General features: G+C 56.5%; 1 protein-coding gene across 2 annotated transcripts; it reads right to left on the reverse strand.

The window, feature by feature from the left end:
- Window positions 1-254: 254 nt before the first annotated feature.
- On the reverse strand, window positions 255-21,666 carry LOC146751686 (glutamate-rich WD repeat-containing protein 1-like). 2 transcript variants are annotated; one of them, XM_085533791.1, is made up of 7 exons: window positions 21,367-21,666; window positions 19,712-19,829; window positions 14,244-14,415; window positions 7,978-8,191; window positions 5,502-5,644; window positions 4,603-4,812; window positions 255-617 (listed from the first exon to the last, which is right to left on the reverse strand). In XM_085533791.1, the coding sequence occupies exons 1-7, from the start codon at window positions 21,596-21,598 to the stop codon at window positions 303-305; spliced, it is 1,404 nt and encodes a 467-aa protein (XP_085389917.1). In that variant the 5' UTR covers window positions 21,599-21,666; the 3' UTR covers window positions 255-302. The 2 variants fall into 2 exon arrangements, with proteins under 2 accessions (XP_085389917.1, XP_085389916.1); XM_085533790.1 differs by lacking the exons at window positions 14,244-14,415; window positions 19,712-19,829; window positions 21,367-21,666 and adding an exon at window positions 1,526-1,588 and having other exon boundaries at window positions 317-617; window positions 7,978-8,217.
- Window positions 21,667-22,633: the final 967 nt, after the last annotated feature.

Raw genomic sequence — 22,633 nt, forward strand, 5'->3', positions numbered from 1 at the left:
CATAGCCTTCCATAGACCCCATATCCCCCCATAGACCCCATAACCCCATAGCCTTCCATAGACCCCATAACCCCCCCATAGACCCCATATAGACCCCATAACCCCCCCATAGACCCCATACATCCCATATAGACCCCATAACCCCCCCATAGTCCCCATAGCCCCCCTATAGACCCCATAACCCCCCCCATAGACCCCATATAGACCCCATAACCCCCTCATAGACCCCATAACCCCTCATAGACCCCATATAGACCCCATCGAACCCCATAACCCCATATAGACCCCATAACCCCCCTATATCACACACACACAGTCCTAAACACACTGATCCCATTAATCCCAGTACACAGCATCACCCCTGGGCACTGCGGGTGCCACCTCAGCTCTTTAGGGTCGGGGTCCCCCATATGAACAAACAGAAGCTGTGGGGGGAGCTCGTCATCCCCCCCCATATCCCCTATATCGGCTTCGGGGTCTCTTTCCAACCCCAAATCCCATTGGGTCAAGGCGTCGTCTGCCCCACAAGCTGCCAACACCCCCTTTTCTGTGGGGCACCATTGGAGGGATGTTATGGGGCCGCTGTGGAACTTCAACGTGGCGGCGCTGCGGCCCGTCTGTGGGGCAGAACGGGGTCAGAGAGGGATATGGGGTCAATAGGGGGCTATGGGGTCTCTATGGGGGGCTATGGAGTCAATAGGGGTCTCTATGGGGGGCTATAGGGCCACTAGGGGTTGTTATAGGGGGCTATGGGGTCACTAGGGGTCTCTATGGGGTCTCTATGGGGGTCTATGGGGTCTCTATGGGGTCAATAGGGGGCTATGGGGTCTCTATGGGGGTCTATGGGGTCTCTATGGGGTCAATAGGGGGCTATGGGGACTCTATGGGGGGCTATGGGGTCGATAGGGGTCTCTATGGGGGGCTATGGGGTCTCTATGAGGGGCTATGGGGTCTCTATGGGGGGCTATGGGGTCTCTATGGGGGGCTATGGGGTCATTAGGGCTCGCTATGGGGGGCTATGGGGGGCTATGGGGTCTCTATAGGGGCCTATGGGGTCTTATGGGGGTTCTATGGGGTGATATGGGGGGATATGGGGGGGGATATGGGGTGGGTATGGGGGTATATGGGGGGATATGGGGGGCTAGGGGGAAATATAGGGGTGTATGGGGGGCTATGGGGGGGATATGGAGTCCTATAAGGCATTATAGGGTCTTATGGGGTCTTATGGGGTCTTATAGGGTCTTATAGGGTCTTATGGGGGTTCTATGGGGAGATATGGGGGGTTATGGGGTCTATAGGGGGGTTATGGGGTCTATATGGGGTCTATGGGGGGGATGTATGGGGGTGTTAAGGGGTCTATGGGGGGGTTATGGGGTCTATGGGGGGGTTATGGGGTCTATATGGGATGTATGGGGTCTTATGGGGGTTCTGTGGGGAGATATGGGGGGGATATGGGATCCTATAGGGTCTTATGGGGGTTCTATGGGGAGATATGGGGGGGATATGGGGTCCTGTAGGGTCTTACAGTGTCTTATTTGGGTTCTATGGGGAGATATGGGAACTTCAACGTGGCGGCGCTGCGACCCGTCTGTGGGGCACAATGGGGTCAGAGAAGGATATGGGGTCGGTATGGGGGGCTATGGGGTCTCTATAGGGGGCTATGGGGTCTCTATGGGGGGCTATGGGGTCTCTATGGGGGGCCATGGGGTCAATAGGGGTCTCTATGGGGGGCTATGGGGTCTCTATAGGGGGATATGGGGTCTCTATGGGGGGCTATGGGGTCTCTATGGGGGTCTATGGGGTCTCTATGGGGGGCTATGGGGTCAATAGGGGTCTCTATGGGGGGCTATGGGGTCTCTATAGGGGGATATGGGGTCTCTATGGGGGTCTATGGGGTCTCTATGGGGGCTATGGGGTCTCTATGGGGGGCTATGGGGTCAATAGGGGTCTCTATGGGGGGCTATAGGGCCACTAGGGGTTGTTATAGGGGGCTATGGGGTCTCTATGGGGGGCTATGGGGTCTCTATGGGGGTCTATGGTGTCTCTATAGGGGGCTATGGGGTCTCTATGGGGGCTATGGGGTCACTAGGGGTCGTTATAGGGGGATATGGGGTGGCTATGGGGGGCTATTAGGCTATTAGGGGTCGCTATGAGGGGCTATGGGATCTCTATGGGGGGCTATGGGGTCACTAGGGGTCGCTATGGGGGGCTATGGGGTCTCTATGGGGGGCTATGGGGTCACTAGGGGTCCCTATGGGGTCTCTATGGGGTCTCTATGGGGGGCTATGGGGTCTCTATGAGGGGCTATGGGGTCAATAGGGGTCAAAAGGGGGCTATGGGGTCTCTATGGGGGGCTATGGGGTCAATAGGGGTCTCTATGGGGGGCTATGGGGTTGTTATGAGGCACTATGGGGGACTATGGGGTTATCAGGGGTCGTTATGAGGGGCTATAGGGTCATTAGGGGTCGTTATAGGGGGCTATGGGGTTGTTATGGGGGGCTATGGGGTCACTAGGGGTCGTTATAGGGGGATATGGGGTGGCTATGGGGGGCTATGGGTTCATTAGGGGTCGCTATGAGGGGCTATGGGATCTCTATGGGGGGCTATGGGGTCGGTTTGGGGGGCTATGGGGTCACTAGGGGTCTCTATGGGGTCTCTGGGGTCAATAGGGGTCTCTATGGGGGCCTATGGGGTCAATAGGGGTCCCTATGGGGGGCTATGGGGTCAATAGGGGTCTCTATGGGGGGCTATAGGGCCACTAGGGGTTGTTATAGGGGGCTATGGGGTCACTAGGGGTCTCTATGGGGTCTCTATGGGGGGCTATGGGGTCTCTATTGGGGGCTATGGGGTCAATAGGGGTCTCTATGGGGGCCTATGGGGTCAATAGGGGTCTCTGTGGGGGCCTATGGGGTCACTAGGGGTTGTTATAGGGGGCCATGGGGTTGCTATGGGGGGCTATGGGGTCGTTATGGAGGGCTATGGGGTCATTAGGGGTCTCTGTGGGGGCCTAATGGGGTCATTAGGGGTCTCTGTGGGGGCCTATGGGGTCATTAGGGGTCTCTATGTGGGGCTATGGGGTCATTATGGGAGTCTATGGGGTCATTAGGAGTCGCTATGGGGGGCTATGGGGTCGGTATGGGGGGCCATGGGGTCAATAGGGGTCTCTATGGGGGGCTATGGGGTCAATAGGGGGATATGGGGTCACTATGGGGTCAATAGGGGCTGCTATGAGGGGCTATGGGGTCTCTATGGAGGGCTATGGGGTCTCTATGGGGTGCTATGGGGTCTCTATGGGGGTCTATGGGGTCTCTATGAGGGGCTATGGGGTCAATAGGGGTCTCTATGGGGGGCTATGGGGTCAATAGGGGGATATGGGGTCACTATGGGGTCACTAGGGGCTGCTAAGAGGGGCTATGGGGTCTCTATGGGGTCGGTATGGGGTCTATGGGGTCAATAGGGGTCGCTATGGGGGGCTATGGGGTCTCTATGGGGGCCTATGGGGTCATTAGGGGTCGCTATGGGGTCTCTATGGGTCCCTATGGGTCTCTATGGGTCCCTATGGGTCTCTATGGGTCTCTATGGGTCCCTATGGGTCTCTATGGGGTCTCTATGGGTCCCTATGGGTCTCTATGGGTCTCTATGGCTCCCTATGGGGTCATATGGGTCCCTATGGATCTCTATGGGTCCCTATGGGTCTCTATGGGGTCCCTATGGGTCCCTATGGGTCTCTATGGGTCTCTATGGGTCCCTATGGGTCTCTATGGGTCCCTATGGGTCTCTATGGGCCTCTATGGGTCCCTATGGGGTCTCTATGGGGTCTCTATGGGTCCCTGTGCGTCTCTATGGGTCCCTATGGGTCTCTATATGTCTCTATGGGGTCTCTATGGGTCCCTATGGGGCGCTATGGGACACTAGAGGGTCCCTATGGGGTCCTATGGGGCCATATGGGGGATCTATGTGGCACTATGGGGTCTCTATGGGGTCATATGGGTCCCTATGGGTCTCTATGGGTCCCTATGGGCCTCTATGGGTCCCTATGGGTCTCTATGGGTCTCTATGGGGTCTCTATGGGTCCCTATGCGTCTCTATGGGTCCCTATGGTTCCCTATGGGGCGCTATGGGACACTAGAGGGTCCCTATGGGGTCCTATGGGGTCTCTATGGGTCTCTATGTGTCTATGGGTCAATCTATGGGTCAATCTATGGGTCAATCTATGGGTCACTCTATGGGTCACTCTATGGGTCACTCTATGGGTCCCTATGGGTCAATCTATGGGTCAATCTATGGGTCAATCTATGGGTCAATCTATGGGTCCCTATGGGTCAATCTATGGGTCAATCTATGGGTCAATCTATGGGTCAATCTATGGGTCCCTATGGGTCAATCTATGGGTCAATCTATGGGTCAATCTATGGGTCTCTATGTGTCCCTATGGATCTCTATGGGTCTCTATGTGTCTATGGGTCAATCTATGGGTCAATCTATGGGTCAATCTATGGGTCCCTATGGGTCAATCTATGGGTCAATCTATGGGTCAATCTATGGGTCAATCTATGGGTCCCTATGGGTCAATCTATGGGTCACTCTATGGGTCAGACCCACCTGGAACACCCTCAGGTCCCAGACCCTGACGGCTCCGTCGTCCCCGCCGCTGATCACGTGATGCCCCGCCCCCCGCCCCGCCCCCCCCCAGCTGATGACGTTGACGTCCCCGGGGTGGGCGTGGTCAACGCTCAGCATGGCCCCGCCCCCAGGGGGAGCCCGGATGTCCCAGATCCGAACCGACGAATCACAAGAGCAGGACACGAACACCTGGGGGGCACCGACCAATCAGAACCCACACACCCGGTAGCCCCGCCCCCACATTTGCATAACACCCGCCCATTACCCACACCCCACATTTGCATAACCCCGCCCCATTTTCCCCTGTAGCCACGCCCCCATTGCTTCACCCCCAACCCAATTGGCCGTAGAACTGCCTCATTTGCATAGCCCCGCCCACCAACCATACATTTACATAGCCCCTCCCCTTTTGCCTTAGCCCTCCCTCCCCATTGGCTGCAGCCCCGACTCAATTTGCATAGCCCCTCCCCCTTTGGCCGTAGCTCCTCCCCCATTGCTTCATCCCCAACCCAATTGGCCGTAGTCCTGCCTCATTTGCATAGCCCCGCCCCCCTTTGCCATAACCCCACCCCATTGGCTATAGCCCAGCCTCTATTTGCATAGCCCCGCCCCCCTTGGCCGTAGCCACGCCCCCTTGCACTAACCTCGCCCCCTTGGCCATAGCTGTGCCCCATTGGCTGCAGCCCCGCCTCCATTTGCATAGCCCCGCCCCCACTGCTGTGCCCCCACCCCATTGGCTGCAGCCTAGCCTCTATTTGCATAGTCCCACCGCTATTTGCCGTAGCCCCGCCCATAATGCCTTTAAACCCCGCCCCCATTGCTGTATCGTCACCCCATTGGCTATAGTCCCCACTCATTTGCATAGCCCCGCCCCTTACCGGCGCCTCCCTTGGCGCCCATTGGACGTCCTCCACCGCGGCCGTGTGACCCCGGAAGGGGCGGGGCTTCACGTCCCAGGTCCCGCCCTCCCTCGGCTCCCATTGGTGGATGCGGCCGCCATTATCACCGGACAGAAGGCGGCCTGGGGGGCGGGGCCAAAGGGAACGGACCAATGGGGATGAGAGGAGGGGAGATGGAAGGGAGAGTGAGCCAATGGGAGAGGAGGCACATAGAGCCCCATAGCCACCCCATAGAGCCCCATAGAGCCCCATAACCACCCCATAGGACCCCATAACCACCCCATTGTGACCCATAGACCCCATAGGACCCCATAACCATTCCATAGGACCCCATAGAGCCCCATAACCACCCCACAGGACCCCATAACCACCCCATAGAGCCCTATAGGACCCCATAACCACCCCATAGAGCCCTATAGGACCCCATAACCACCCCATAGAGCCCCATAACCACCCCATAACCACCCCATAGAACCCCATAGAGCCCCATAACCACCCTATAACCACCCCATAGAGCCCCATAACCACCCCATAGGACCCCATAACCACCCCATAGAGCCCCATAACCACCCCATAACCACCCCATAACCACCTCCAACACCCCCTAACCACCTCCAGCACCCCATATCTACCCATAGAGCCCCATAACCACCCCATTACACCCCATAACCACCCCATAGAGCCCCATAGGACCCCATAACCACCCCATAGAGCCCAATAACCACCCTATTGTGACCCATAGACCCCATAACCACCCCATAGAGCCCCATAACCACCCCATAGAGCCCCATAGGACCCCATAACCACCCCATAGAGCCCCACAGAGCCCCATAACCACCCCATAGAGCCCCATAGAGCCCCATAACCACCCCATAGAGCCCCATAGGACCCCATAACCACCTCATAGGACCCCATAACCACCCCATAGAGCCCCATAACCACCCCCTAACCACCCCATAGAGCCCCATAGAGCCCCATAACCACCCCCTAACCACCCCATAGAGCCCCATAGAGCCCCATAACCATCCCATAGAGCCCCATAACCACCCCATAGAGCCCCACAGGACCCCATAACCACCCCATAGGACCCCATAACCACCCCATAGAGCCCCATAGGACCCCATAACCACCTCATAGGACCCCATAACCACCCCATAGAGCCCCATAGAGCCCCATAACCACCCTATAACCACCCCATAGAGCCCCATAGAGCCCCATAACCACCCTATTGTGACCCATAGACCCCATAACCACCCTATAACCACCCCATAGAGCCCCATAGAGCCCCATAACCACCCTATAACCACCCCATAGAGCCCCATAACCACCCCCTAACCACCCCATAGAGCCCCATAACCACCCCCTAACCACCCCATAGAGCCCCATAACCACCCCCTAACCACCCCATAGAGCCCCATAGAGCCCCATAACCACCCCATAGAGCCCCACAGGACCCCATAACCACCCCATAGACCCCATAACCACCCCATAGGACCCCATAGGACCCCATAACCACCCCATAGGACCCCATAGAGCCCCACAGGACCCCATAACCACCCCATAGAGCCCCACAGGACCCCATAACCACCCCATAGAGCCCCACAGGACCCCATAACCACCCCATAGAGCCCCATAACCACCCCATAGAGCCCCACAGGACCCCATAACCACCCCATAGGACCCCATAACCACCCCATAGAGCCCCATAGAGCCCCATAACCACCCCATAACCACCCCATAGGACCCCATAACCACCCCATAGAGCCCCATAACCACCCCATAGAGCCCAATAACCACCCTATTGTGACCCATAGACCCCATAACCACCCCATAGAGCCCCATAACCACCCCATAGGATCCCATAACCACCCCATAGGACCCCATAACCACCCCATAGGACCCCATAGAGCCCCATAACCACCCCATAGAGCCCCATAACCACCCTATTGTGACCCATAGAGCCCCATAACTGCCCCCAGTGCCCCATAACCACCCCATAGAGCCCCATAGAGCCCCATAACCACCCTATAACCACCCATAGAGCCCCATAGAGCCCCATAACCACCCCATAATCACCCCATAGACCCCATAGAGCTCCATAACCACCCCCTAACCACCCCATAGAGCCCCATAGAGCCTCATAACCACCCCATAATCACCCCATAGACCCCATAGAGCTCCATAACCACCCTATAACCACCCCATAGAGCCCCATAGAGCCCCATAACCACCCCATAGAGCCCCATAACTGCCCCACAGAGCCTCATAGAGACCCATAACCACCCTATTGTGACCCATAGAGCCCCATAACCACCCTATAACCACCCCATAGAGCCCCATAACCACCCCATAGGACCCCAAAGAGCCCCATAACCACCCCATAGAGCCCCATAACCACCCCATAGAGCCCCATAACCACCCCATAATCACCCCATAGACCCCATAGCCCCCTTACCAGGCACAGTGGGTGACCAATCCATCGCGTACCCCTCGTCCTGGTGCCCCCCGAAGCTGAACGTGGGTTTCTGCTCCTTCAGCTGCCGCAGGTTGGGGGTCCCATCGCCCCCCTCCTCCTCCAGGACCCCCAGGGCTGGGCCCAGCTCATAGAGCTCCACTGAGCCCCGCTCGGACCACACGGCCGCTATGGGGCCAGGGGGAAGATCTGCCACCTGTGGGGCAGAAAGGGGTTATGGGGTGGGGATATGGGGTACTATGGGGCCCTATGGGGTTCTATGGGGCAGAAATGAGGAGATAGGGGGACCATGGGGTCCTATGGGGTGGATATGGGGGGCTATGGGATCCTATGGGGTCCTATGGGGCAAAGACAGGGGGACTATGGGGTCCTATGGGGCAGAGATGGGGGGGCTATGGGGTCCTATGGGGTTCTATAGGGTCCTATGGGGCAGGGATGGGGAGATAGGGGGGCTATGGGGTCCTATGGGGCAGAGAGAAGTGATGAGGTGAGGATATGGGGCCCTATGGGGCCCTATGGGGCAGAGATAGGAGGGCTATGGGGTCCTATGGGGCAGAAAGGGGTTATGGGGTGGGGATATGGGGCACTATGGGGTCCTATGGGGCAGGGATGGGGAGATAGGGGGCTATGGGGTCCTATGGGGTTCTATGGGGTCCTATGGGGCAGGGATGGGGAGATAGGGGGACTATGGGGTCCTATGGGATTGATATGGGGGGCTATGGGATCCTATGGGGTCCTATGGGGCAGAGATAGGAGGACTATGGGGTCCTATGGGGTAAAGATAGGGGAGCTATAGGGTCCTATGCGGCAAGAGGGGATTATAGAGTGGGGCTATGGGGTCCTATGTGGTCCTATGGGGCAGGAGTAGGGAGATAGGGGGGCTATGGGGTCCTATGGGGTGGATATGGGGGGCTATGGGGTCCTATGGAGCAGAAGGGGTTATGGGGTGGGGCTATAGGGTCCTATGGGGTCCTATGGGGAAGAGATAGGGGTCCTATGAGGTTCTATGGGGTCCTATGGGATCCTATGGGGCAGAGATAGGGGTCCTATGGGGTCCTATGGGGTGGGGTTGGGGGTCCCATCGCCCCCCCCCTCCTCCAGGACCCCCAGGGCTGGGCCCAGCTCATAGAGCTCCACTGAGCCCCGCTCGGACCACACGGCCGCTATGGGGCCAGGGGGAAGATCTGCCACCTGTGGGGCAGAGACAAGTGATGAGGTGGGGATATGGGGCCCTATGGGGTCCTATGGGGCAGAGATGGGGAGATAGGGGGCTATGGGGTCCTATGGGGTCCTATGGGGTCCTATGGGGCAGGGATGGGGAGATAGGGGGACTATGGGGTCCTATGGGGTGGATATGGGTGGCTATGGGGTCCTATGGGGCCCCATGGGGCAAAGATAGGGGGACTATGGGGTCCCATTGGGCAGAGATGGGGGGGCTATGGGGTCCTATGGGGTTCTATAGGGTCCTATGGGGCAGGGATGGGGAGATAGGGGGGCTATGGGGTCCTATGGGGCAGAGAGAAGTGATGAGGTGGGGATATGGGGCACTATGGGGCCCTATGGGGCAGAGATAGGGGGACAATGAGGTCCTATGGGGCAGAAAGGGGTTATGGGGTGGGGATATGGGGTACTATGGGGCCCTATGGGGTCCTATGGGACAGGGATGGGGAGATAGGGGTACTATGGGGTCCTATAGGGTGGATATGGGGGGATATGGGGTCCTATGGGGTTCTATGGGGCAGAAAGGGGGTTATGGGGTGGGGATATGGGGCCCTATGGGGTCCTATGGGGCAGAGATGGGAAGATAGGGGAGCTACACGGTTCTATGGGGTCCTATGGGGTGAAGATAGGGGGGCTATAGGGTCCTATGGGGTTCTACGGGATCCTATGGGGCAGAGATACGGGAGCTATGGGGTCCTATGGGGCAGGGATGGGGAGATAGGGGGGCTATGGAGTCCTATGGAGCAGATATGGGGGCTATGGGGTCGTATAAGGCAGAGATAGGGGTCCAATGGGGTCCTATGTGATCCTATGGGGTAGAGATAGGGGTCCTATGGGGTCCTATGGGGTGGGTCCCTCCTCCTCCAGGACCCCCAGGGCTGGGCCCAGCTCATAGAGCTCCACTGAGCCCCGCTCTGACCACACGGCCGCTATGGGGCCAGGGGGAAGATCTGCCACCTGTGGGGCAGAGAGGGGTTATGGGGTGGGGATATGGGGCTCTATGGGGTCCTATGGGGTCCTATGGGGCAGGGATGGGGAGATAGGGGGGATATGGGGTCCTATGGGGTTCTATGGGGTCCTATGGGGCAGGGATGGGGAGGTAGGGGAGCTATGGGGTCCTATGGGGTCCTATGGGGCAGAGATAGGAGGACTATGGGGTCCTATGGGGTAAAGACAGGGGAGCTATAGGGTCCTATGGGGCAGGAGGGGATTATAGAGTGGGGCTATGGGGTCTTATGTGGTCCTATGGGGCAGGGATGGGGAGACAGGGGGGTTATGGGGTCCTATGGGGTGGATATGGGGGGCTATGGGATCCTATGGGGTCCTATGGGGCAAAGATAGGGGGACTATGGGGTCCCATTGGGCAGAGATGGGGGGGCTATGGGGTCCTATGGGGTTCTATAGGGTCCTATGGGGCAGGGATGGGGAGATAGGGGGGCTATGGGGTCCTATGGGGCAGAGAGAAGTGATGAGGTGAGGATATGGGGCCCTATGGGGTCCTATGGGGCAGAGATAGGGGGGCTATGGGGTCCTATGGGGCAGAAAGGGGTTATGGGGTGGGGATATGGGGCCCTATGGGGTCCTATGGGGCAGGGATGGGGAGATAGGGGGGCTATGGGGTCCTATGGGGTTCTATGGGGTCCTATGGGGCAGGGATGGGGAGATAGGGGGGCTATGGGGTCCTATGGGGTTCTATGGGGTCCTATGGGGCAGAGATAGGGGAGCTATAGGGTCCTATGGGGCAGAAGGGGATTATAGAGTGAGGCTATGGGGTCCTGTGGGGTCCTGTGGGGTCCTATGGGGCAAAGATAGGAAGGCTATGGGGTCCTATGGGGTTCTATGGGGTCCTATGGGGCAGGGATGGGGAGATAGGGGGGCTATGGGGTCCTATGGGGCAGAGATAGGGGGGCTATGGGGTCCTATGGGGCAGAAATGGGGATATAGGGGGCTATGGAGCCCTATGGGGCAGGGAAGGGGGGACTATGGGGCACTACGGGGTCCAAAAGAGCACTTATAGGGCACTATGGTAGTTATGGGTCTGCCCCACAGATCTATGGGGTCTCTATGGGGTCTCTATGGGTCCCTATGGGTCTCTATGGGTCTCTATGGATCTCTATGGGTCCCTATGGGTCTCTATGGGTCCCTATGGGTCTCTACGGGTCTCTACGGGTCCCTATGGGTCTCTATGGGTCTCTATGGGGTCTCTATGGGTCCCTATGGGTCCCTATGGGGTCTCTATGGGTCTCTATGGATCTCTATGGGTCTCTATGGGGTCTCTATGGGGTCTCTATGGGTCCCTATGGGTCCCTATGGGTCTCTATGGGGTCTCTATGGGTCCCTATGGGTCTCTATGGGTCCCTATGGATCCCTATGGGTCCCTATGGGTCTCTATGGGTCTCTATGGGTCTCTATGGGTCCCTATGGGGTCTCTATGGATCTCTATGGGGTCTCTATGGGTATCTATGGGTCTCTATGGGTCTCTATGGGTCTCTATGTGTCTCTATGGGTCTCTATGGGTCCCTATGGGTCTCTATGGGTCCCTATGGGTCCCTATGGGTCCCTATGGGTCTCTATGGGTCCCTATGGGTCTCTATGGGTCCCTATGGGTCTCTATGGGTCTCTATGGGTCCCTATGGGTCTCTATGGGGTCCCGATATTTCTCTATGGGTCCCTATGGGTCCCTATGGGTCCCTATGGGTCTCTATGGATCTCTATGGGTCTCTATGGGTCTCTATGGGTCTCTATGGGTCTCTATGGGTCTCTATGGGTCCCTATGGGTCCCTATGGGTCTCTATGGGGTCCCGATATTTCTCTATGGGTCCCTATGGGTCCCTATGGGTCTCTATGGGGTCTCTATGGGGTCCCTATGGGTCCCTATGGGTCTCTATGGGTCTCTATGGGTCCCTATGGGTCTCTATGGGTCTCTATGGGTCCCTACGGATCCCTATGGGTCCCTATGGGTCTCTATGGGGTCCCGATATTTCTCTATGGGTCCCTATGGGTCCCTATGGGTCTCTATGGGTCCCTATGGATCTCTATGGGGTCTCTATGGGTCCCTATGGGTCTCTATGGATCTCTATGGGTCTCTATGGGTCTCTATGGGTCCCTATGGGTCTCCATGGGGTCTCTATGGGTCTCTATGGGTCCCCATGGATCTCTACGGGGTCTCTATGGGGTCTCTATGGGTCTCTATGAGTCTTTATGGGTCTCTATGTGTCCCTATGTATCCCTATGGGGTCTCTATGGGTCTCTATGGGTCTCTATGGGTCCCTATGGGTCTCTATAGGTCCCTATGGATCTCTATGGGGTCTCTATGGGTCCCTATGGGGTCCCTATGGGTCTCTATGGGTCTCTATGGGTCTCTATGGGTCTCTATGGCGACCCTATGGATCTCTATGGGGTCCCTATGGGTCTCTATGGGTCTCTATGTGTCCCTATGGGTCTCTATGGGTCTCTATGAGTCTTTATGAGTCTTTATGTGTCCCTATGGATCTCTATGGGGTCTCTAAGGGTCCCTATGGGTCTCTATGGGTCCCTATGGGTCTCTATGGGTCTCTATGGGTCCCTATGGATCTCTATGGGTCCCTATGGATCTCTATGGGTCCCTATGGGTCTCTATGGGGTCTCTATGGGGTCCCTATGGGTCTCTATGGGTCTCTATGGGTCCCTATGGGTCTCTATGGATCTCTATGGGGTCTCTATGGGTCTCTATGGGTCCCTATGGGTCTCTATGGGGTCCCTATGTGGTCCCTATGGGTCTCTATGGGTCTCTATGGGTCCCTATGGGTCTCTATGGGTCCCTATGGGTCCCTATGGGTCTCTATGGGTCCCTATGGGTCTCTATGGGTCTCTATGGGTCTCTATGGGTCCCTATGGGTCTCTATGGGTCCCTATGGGTCTCTATGGGTCTCTATGGGTCTCTATGGGTCCCTATGGGTCCCTATGGGTCCCTATGGGTCCCTATGGGTCTCTATGGGTCCCTATGGGTCTCTATGGGTCCCTATGGGTCCCTATGGGTCTCTATGGGTCCCTATGGGTCCCTATGGGTCTCTATGGGTCCCTATGGGTCCCTATGGGTCCCTATGGGGTCTCTATGTGTCCCTATGGGTCTCTATGGGGTCCCTATGGGTCTCTATGGGTCTCTATGGGTCTCTATGGGTCCCTATGGGTCTCTATGGGTCCCTATGGGGTCTCTATGTGTCCCTATGGGTCCCTATGGGTCCCTATGGGTCTCTATGGGTCTCTATGTGTCCCTATGGGTCCCTATGGGTCCCTATGGGTCTCTATGGGTCTCTATGGGTCTCTATGGGTCCCTATGGGTCTCTATGGGTCTCTATGGGTCCCTATGGGTCTCTATGGATCTCTATGGGGTCCCTATGGATCTCTATGGGGTCTCTATGGGTCCCTATGGGTCTCTATGGGTCCCTATGGGTCTCTATGGGGTCTCTATGGGGTCTCTATGGGTCTCTATGGGGTCTCTATGGGTCTCTATGGGGTCTCTATGGATCTCTATGGGTCTCTATGGGTCTCTATGGGTCTCTATGGGGTCTCTATGGGTCTCTATGGGGTCTCTATGGGTCTCTATGGGTCTCTATGGGGTCTCTATGGGTCTCTATGGGTCTCTATGGGTCCCTATGGGTCTCTATGGGGTCTCTATGGGTCTCTATGGGTCTCTATGGGGTCTCTATGGGTCCCTATGGGTCTCTATGGGTCCCTATGGGTCTCTATGGGTCTCTATGGGGTCTCTGTGGGGTCTCTATGGGTCTCTATGGGTCCCTATGGGTCCCTATGGGTCTCTATGGGTCTCTATGGGTCCCTATGGATCTCTATGGGTCTCTATGGGTCCCTATGGATCCCTATGGGTCCCTATGGGTCTCTATGGGGTCCCGATATTTCTCTATGGGTCCCTATGGGTCTCTATGGGTCCCTATGGACCTCTATGGGTCTCTATGGGTCCCTATGGGTCTCTATGGGTCTCTATGGGGTCTCTATGGGTCTCTATGGGTCTCTATGGGGCGCTGACCCACCCGTACGCGGTTGATGGTCCCATAGTGTGGGATCATGGCCAGGTGCAGCCGTGGGCTCCGCTCTTCATCTTCATCTTCATCCTCATCCTCCTCATCCTCACTGTCGCTGTCTGCCCCACTGCCGGCCCCACGGCGCGGCCCGTGGAGGTTCAGCATCTTCAGCACCATCAGCCTGTGGGGAGATGTGGGGCAGCCCTATAGATCTGTGGGGCTGGACCCATAGATCTCTATTGGGGGGCGGAGAGATGGGGGGCTGGACCCATAGATCTCTATGGGGAGGGGAGAGATGGGGGGCTGGCCCCATAGATCTCTATTGGGGGGCAGAGATGGGGGTCTGGACCCATAGATCTCTATGGGGGGCGAAGAGATGGGGGGCTGGACCCATAGATCTGTGGGGCTGGACCCATAGATCTCTATGGGGGGCGGAGAGATGGGGGGCTGGACCCATAGATCTGTGGGGCTGGACCCATAGATCTCTATGGGGAGGGAGATGGGGGCTGGCCCCATAGATCTGTGGGGCTGGCCCCATAGATCTCTATTGGGGGGCGGAGAGATGGGGGGCTGGACCCATAGATCTCTATGGGGGGGGGAGATGGGGGGCTGGACCCATAGATCTGTGGGGCTGGACCCATAGATCTCTATTGGGGGGCGGAGAGATGGGGGGCTGGACCCATAGATCTGTGGGGCTGGACCCATAGATCTCTATTGGGGGGCGGAGAGATGGGGGGCTGGACCCATAGATCTCTATGGGGAGGGAGATGGGGGTTGGCCCCATAGATCTGTGGGGCTGGACACATAGGTCTCTATGGGGAGGGAGATTGGGGCTGGCCCCATAGATCTGTGGGGCTGGACCCATAGATCTCTATGGGGAGGGAGATGGGGGCTGGCCCCATAGATCTGTGGGGCTGGACCCATAGATCTCTATTGGGGGGCGGAGATGTGGGGCTGGACCCATAGATCTCTATGGGGGGGGAGATGGGGGGCTGGCCCCATAGATCTGTGGGGCTGGACCCATAGATCTCTATTGGGGGAGGAGATGTGGGGCTGGACCCATAGATCTCTATGGGGATGGAGATGGGGGGCTGGACCCATAGATCTGTGGGGTTGGACCCATAGATCTCTATGGGGGGGGGAGAGATGGGGGGCTGGACCCATAGATCTGTGGGGCTGGCCCCATAGATCTCTACTGGGGGGCGGAGAGATGGGGGGCTGGACCCATAGATCTCTATGGGGGGCGAAGAGATGGGGGACTGGCCCCATAGATCTGTGGGGCTGGACCCATAGATCTCTATTGAGGGGCGGAGAGATGGGGGGCTGGACCCATAGATCTGTGGGGCTGGACCCATAGATCTCTATTGGGGGGCGGAGAGATGGGGGGCTGGACCCATAGATCTCTATTGGGGGGCGGAGAGATGGGGGGCTGGCCCCATAGATCTGTGGGGCTGGACCCATAGATCTCTATTGGGGGGCGGAGAGATGGGGGGCTGGACCCATAGATCTCTATGGGGGGCGAAGAGATGGGGGGCTGGACCCATAGATCTGTGGGGTTGGCCCCATAGATCTCTATTGGGGGGCGGAGAGATGGGGGGCTGGACCCATAGATCTCTATGGGGGGCGAAGAGATGGGGGGCTGGACCCATAGATCTGTGGGGTTGGCCCCATAGATCTCTATTGGGGGAGGAGATGTGGGGCTGGACCCATAGATCTCTATGGGGGGGGAGATGGGGGCTGGACCCATAGATCTGTGGGGCTGGACCCATAGATCTCTATTGGGGGGCGGAGATGGGGGTCTGGACCCATAGATCTGTGGGGCTGGACCCATAGATCTCTATTGGGGGGTGGAGAGATGGGGGGCTGGACCCATAGATCTGTGGGTCCCCATGTCTCCCTATGTGTCCTGCCCCATAGATCTATGGGTCCCCACGTCTCCCTATGGCTCCTGCCCCATAGATCTATGGGTCCCCATGTCTCCCTATGTGTCCTGCCCCATAGATCTATGGAGCCCACCCCACACATACATGGGTCCCCATAGAGCCCCATAACCACCCCATAGATCTATGGGTCCCCATGTCTCCCTATGTGTCCTGCCCCATAGATCTATGGGTCCCCATGTCTCCCTATGGGTCCTGCCCCATAGATCTCTGTGTCCTGCCCCATAGATCTATGGGTCCCCATGTCTCCTATGGGTCCTGCCCCATAGATCTATGGGTCCCCATGTCTCCCTATGGGTCCTGCCCCATAGATCTATGGGTCCCCATGTCTCCTATGGGTCCTGCCCCATAGATCTCTGTGTCCTGCCCCATAGATCTATGGGTCCCCATGTCTCCCTATGGCTCCTGCCCCATAGATCCATTATGTGTCCAGCCCCATAGATCTATGGGTCCCCATGTCTCCCCATGTCTCCCTGCCCCATAGATCTATGGGTCCCCATGTCTCCCTATGGCTCCTGCCCCATAGATCTATGGGTCCCCATCTCTCCCTATGGGTCCTGCCCCATAGATCTCTGTGTCCTGCCCCATAGATCTATGGGTCCCCATGTCTCCCTATGGCTCCTGCCCCATAGATCTATGGGTCCCCATGTCTCCCTATGTCTCCTGCCCCATAGATCTATGGGTCCCCATGTCTCCCTATGGGTCCTGCCCCATAGATCTATGGGTCCCCATGTCTCCTATGTGTCCTGCCCCATAGATCTATGGGTCCCCATGTCTCCTATGGGTCCTGTCTCATAGATCTCTATGTCCTGCCCCACAGATCTATGGGTCCCCATGTCTCCCTATGGGTCCTGCCCCATAGATCTATGGGTCCCCATGTCTCCCTATGTGTCCAGCCCCATAGATCTCTGTGTCCTGCCCCATAGATCTATGGGTCCCCATGTCTCCCTATGGCTCCTGCCCCATAGATCTATGGGTCCCCATGTCTCCCTATGTGTCCTGCCCCATAGATCTATGGGTCCCCATGTCTCCTATGTGTCCTGCCCCATAGATCTATGGGTCCCCATGTCTCCTATGGGTCCTGCCCCATAGATCTATGGGTCCCCACGTCTCCTATGTGTCCAGCCCCATAGATCTATGGGTCCCCATGTCTCCCTATGGGTCCTGCCCCATAGATCTATGGGTCCCCATGTCTCCCTATGGGTCCTGCCCCATAGATCTATGGGTCCCCATGTCTCCCTATGGATCCTGCCCCATAGATCTCTGTGTCCTGCCCCATAGATCTATGGGTCCCCATGTCTCCCTATGGCTCCTACCCCACAGATCTATGGGTCCCCATGTCTCCTATGGGTCCTGCCCCATAGATCTGTGTCCTGCCCCATAGATCTATGGGTCCCCATGTCTCCTATGTGTCCAGCCCCACAGATCTATGGGTCCCCATGTCTCCCTATGGCTCCTGCCCCATAGATCTATGGGTCCCCATGTCTCCCTATGGGTCCTGCCCCATTGATCTATAGGTCCCCATGTCTCCCTATGGCTCCTGCCCCATAGTTCTATGGGTCCCCATGTCTCCTATGGGTCCTGCCCCATAGATCTATGGGTCCCCATGTCTCCCTATGTGTCCTGCCCCATAGATCTATGGGTCCCCATGTCTCCCTATGTGTCCTGTCCCATAGATCTCTGTGTCCTGCCCCATAGATCTATGGGTCCCCATGTCTCCTATGTGTCCAGCCCCATAGATCTATGGGTCCCCATGTCTCCTATGGGTCCTGCCCCATAGATCTATGGGTCCCCATGTCTCCCTATGTGTCCTGCCCCATAGATCTATGGGTCCCCATGTCTCCTATGGGTCCTGCCCCATAGATCTATCGGTCCCCATGTCTCCCTATGTGTCCTGCCCCATAGATCTATGGGTCCCCATGTCTCCTATGGGTCCTGCCCCATAGATCTATGGGTCCCCATGTCTCCAAAGTGTCCTGTCCCATAGATCTCTGTGTCCTGCCCCATAGATCTCTGGGGCCCCATGTCTCCTATGGGTCCTGCCCCATAGATCTATGGGTCCCCATGTCTCCCTATGGCTCCTGCCCCATAGATCTATGGGTCCCCATGTCTCCCTATAGGTCCTGCCCCATAGATCTATGGGGCCCCATGTCTCCCTATAGGTCCTGCCCCATAGATCTATGGGTCCCCATGTCTCCCTACAGGTCCTGCCCCATAGATCCATGAATCCTGCCCATAGATCTATGGGTCCCCATGTCTCCCTATAGGTCCTGCCCCATAGATCTATGGGTCCCCATGTCTCCCTATGGATCCTGCCCCATAGATCTCTGGGGCCCCATGTCTCCCTATGGCTCCTGCCCCATAGATCTATGGGGCCCCATGTCTCCCTATGGATCCTGCCCCATAGATCTGTGTCCTGCCCCATAGATCTATGGGTCCCCATGTCTCCCTATGGGCCCTGCCCCATAGATCTATGGGTCCCCATGTCTCCCTACGGCTCCTGCCCCATAGATCTATGGGTCCCCATGTCTCCCTATGGCTCCTGCCCCATAGATCTATGGGTCCCCATGTCTCCCTATGGGTTCTGCCCCATAGATCTATAGGTCCCCATGTCTCCCTATGTGTCCTGCCCCATAGATCTATGGGTCCCCATGTCTCCCTATGGGTCCTGCCCCATAGATCTATGGGGCCCCATGTCTCCCTATAGGTCCTGCCCCATAGATCTATGGGTCCCCATGTCTCCCTATGGCTCCTGCCCCATAGATCTCTGTGTCCTGCCCCATAGATCTCTGTGTCCTGCCCCATAGATCTATGGGTCCCCATGTCTCCCTATAGGTCCTGCCCCATAGATCCATGAATCCTGCCCCATAGATCTATGGGTCCCCATGTCTCCTATGTGTCCTGTCCCATAGATCTCTGTGTCCTGCCCCATAGATCTCTGTGTCCCCATGTCTCCCTATGTATCCTGCCCCATAGATCTATGGGTCCCCATGTCTCCTATGGGTCCTGCCCCATAGATCTGTGTCCTGCCCCATAGATCTATGGGTCCCCATGTCTCCTATGGGTCCTGCCCCATAGATCTATGGGTCCCCATGTCTCCCTATGGGTCCTGCCCCATAGATCTATGGGTCCCCATGTCTCCCTATGTGTCCAGCCCCATAGATCTATGGGTCCCCATGTCTCCCTATGTGTCCTGCCCCATAGATCTATGGGTCCCCACGTCTCCCTATGGGTCCTGCCCCATAGATCTATGGGTCCCCATGTCTCCCTATGGGTCCTGCCCCATAGATCTGTGTCCTGCCCCATAGATCTATGGGTCCCCATGTCTCCTATGGCTCCTGCCCCATAGATCTATGGGTCCCCATGTCTCCCTATGGGTCCTGCCCCATAGATCTATGGGTCCCCATGTCTCCCTATGTGTCCTGCCCCATAGATCTATGGGGCCCCATGTCTCCCTATGGCTCCTGCCCCATAGATCTATGGGTCCCCATGTCTCCCTATGGGTCCTGCCCCATAGATCTATGGGTCCAGCCCCACCTGTTGCCCTGGGCCGTGTTGGCCTGTGTCCCCGCACACAACAGCAGCGACAGCGGCAGCGACTCACGATCGTCCCCCAGGTCGTCCTTAATGATGTCCAGGCTGAGACATGGGGCTCCTATGGGGCAGCCCCATAAGTGACACATAGAGACACATAGCCACCCCATAGAGACCCATAGCCACCCCATAGAGACCCATAAGTGACCCATAGAGCCCCATAGCCACCCCATAGAGACCCATAGCCACCCCATAGAGACCCATAACCACCCCATAGAGACCCATAGCCACCCCATAGAGACGCATAGAGCCCCATAACCACCCCATAGAGACCCATAAGTGACCCATAGAGACCCATAACCACCCCATAGAGCCCCATAACTGCCCCATAGAGCCCCATAGCCACCCCATAGAGCCCCATAAACACCCATAGAGCCCCATAGAACCCCATGACTGCCCAATAGGGCCCCATAGAGACCCATAACCACCCCATAGAGACCCATAACCACCCCACAGAGACCCATAACTGCCCCATAGAGACCCATAAGTGACACAGAGTCCCATAACCACCCATAGAGTCCCATAAGTGACCCATAGAACCCCATAGAGACCCATAGAGCCCCATAACCGCCCCATAGAACCCCATAAATCCCACATAGCCCCCCATATCCCCCTATATACCCCCATAGAACCCCATAACAGCCCCATAGAACCCCATAGAACACCACTGAACCCCATATCCACCCCATAGAGCCCCATAGATCCCCATAAAGCCCCACAGACCCCATAGAATTCCATAGAGCCCCACAGAACCCCATAGAAACCCACAGAACCCCATAGATCCCTATATAACCCTATAGGACCCCATAGAGCCCCATTACTGCCCTATAGGATAACATAGAGACCCCATAAAAACCCCATAGACCCCATAGAGCCCCACAGACCCCATAGAACCCCATAGAGCCCCATATAACCCCATATAACCCCATAGAGCCCCATAGAGCCCTATATAACCCTATAGGACCCCATAGACCCCATAGAGCCACACCGAACCCCATAGATCCCCATAGAACCCCACAGCCCCCATATACCCCCATAGACCCCATAGAGCCCCATAGAAACCCCATAGGACAACATAGGGACCCCATAGAGCCACATAGAACTCTATAGACACCCCATAGACCCCATAGAGCCCCATAGAACCCCACAGATCGCCATAGAAACCTATATAACCCTATGTAACCCCATAGAACCCCATAGAGCCCCATAGAACCCCATAGGATAACATAGGGACCCCACAGAGCCCCACAAAACCCTATATAACCCTAAGGGACCCCATAGAACCCCATATATCCCCATAGAGCCCCATAGAACCCCATATATCCCCATAGAACCCCATATATCCCCATAGAGCCCCATATATTCTCATAGAACCCCATAGAACCCCATAGCGCCCCATAGAGCCCCATATATCCCCATAGAACCCCATAGAGCCCCATATATCCCCATAGAACCCCATAGAGCCCCATATATCCCCATAGAACCCCATAGAGCCCCATATATCCCCATAGAACCCCATAGAGCCCCATATATCCCCATAGAACCCCATAGAGCCCCATAGCGCCCCATAGAGCCCCATAGAACCCACAGTCCGTTACCGGTCCCGGCGCGGTGCAGCAGCCTATAGGCCGCAGTGTCCACCACCATTTCCTCGTCCGGACCGGGCGGGGGGGCTCGACCCGGAATATAAACACGTCCAGCCCCATTTCCGGTTGACCTCGCCCCATTTCCGGTTGACCTCGACCCACTTCCGGTAGGCCTCGAGCCTCTCCGCCGATCCCGGGAGCTCCGGAGCCTCGTGGATCCAGCGTTACCGCTGCGGGCCGCCATCTTGGTCTGCTTCCGGTCACGTGCTGCACGCACTTCCGGTCACGTAAAGCAAAATGGCGGTCGCTTCAAACGCACTTCCTGTCTCATTGCAATTCTACTTCCGGTTCTTCCCTCTCTCTTTTCTTATTGGTACTTCCGGTGTTCAGCTGGATGCACTTCCGGTTCGACGCGCAGCACTTCCGCCTTCTTGCCCCTTTCACTTCCGGCCCGGCCGCCATTTTGTTGCCCTTGTTGCCATAGCGACGGTGCAACCCGCGGCCTAGTCGCAACCCCCGCCTTGATTTTAATTAATTAACGCGTAATTAACGACGCTTAACGAACTTAATGAGCTACAAAAGCTTTAATTAAGGACGAGACAGCAGAGCACGGAGACACGGAGGGGTAAAATGGGGGAAAAAAGGGCAGAAAAGGGACCAAAATGGCGGCGGAAATGAGGGGGGGGGGGGGAGACACAGAGCGGCCATTTTGGGGTCACGTAGGGTCATGGTAGGGGTTACTAAAGGTCATTGTAGGGGTTATTTAAGGTCATTGTAGGGGTTATTTAAGGTCATTTGGGGTCATTTAAGGTCATTGTAGGGGTTATTTAAGGTCATTTAGGGTCGTTTTGGGGTTATTTGGGGTCATTTTAGGGTCGTTTTAGGGTCTTTTGGGGTTATTTAGGGTCATTTAGGGTCGTTTTGGGGTTATTTAAGGTTATTTAGGGTCGTTTTGGGGTTATTTGGGGTCGTTTTGGGTCATTTAGGGTCGTTTTGGGGTTATTTGGGGTCATTTTAGGGTCGTTTTAGGGTCTTTTGGGGTTATTTAGGGTCATTTAGGGTCGTTTTGGGGTTATTTAGGGTCATAAAGGGTCGTTTTAGGGTCTTTTAGGGTTATTTAGGGTCATTTTGGGGTTATTTAGGGTCATTTAGGGTCGTTTTGGGGTTATTTAGAGTCATTTAGGGTCGTTTTGGGGTTATTTGGGGTCATTTAGGGTCATTTAGGGTCGTTTTAGGGTCTTTTAAGGTTATTTAGGGTCATTTAGGGTCGTTTTGGGGT

The sequence above is a fragment of the Coturnix japonica genome, unplaced genomic scaffold, assembly GCF_054131305.1.
Source record: "Coturnix japonica strain WE unplaced genomic scaffold, WE-NBRP24 Scf063, whole genome shotgun sequence".
Lineage (NCBI taxonomy): Eukaryota > Metazoa > Chordata > Aves > Galliformes > Phasianidae > Coturnix > Coturnix japonica.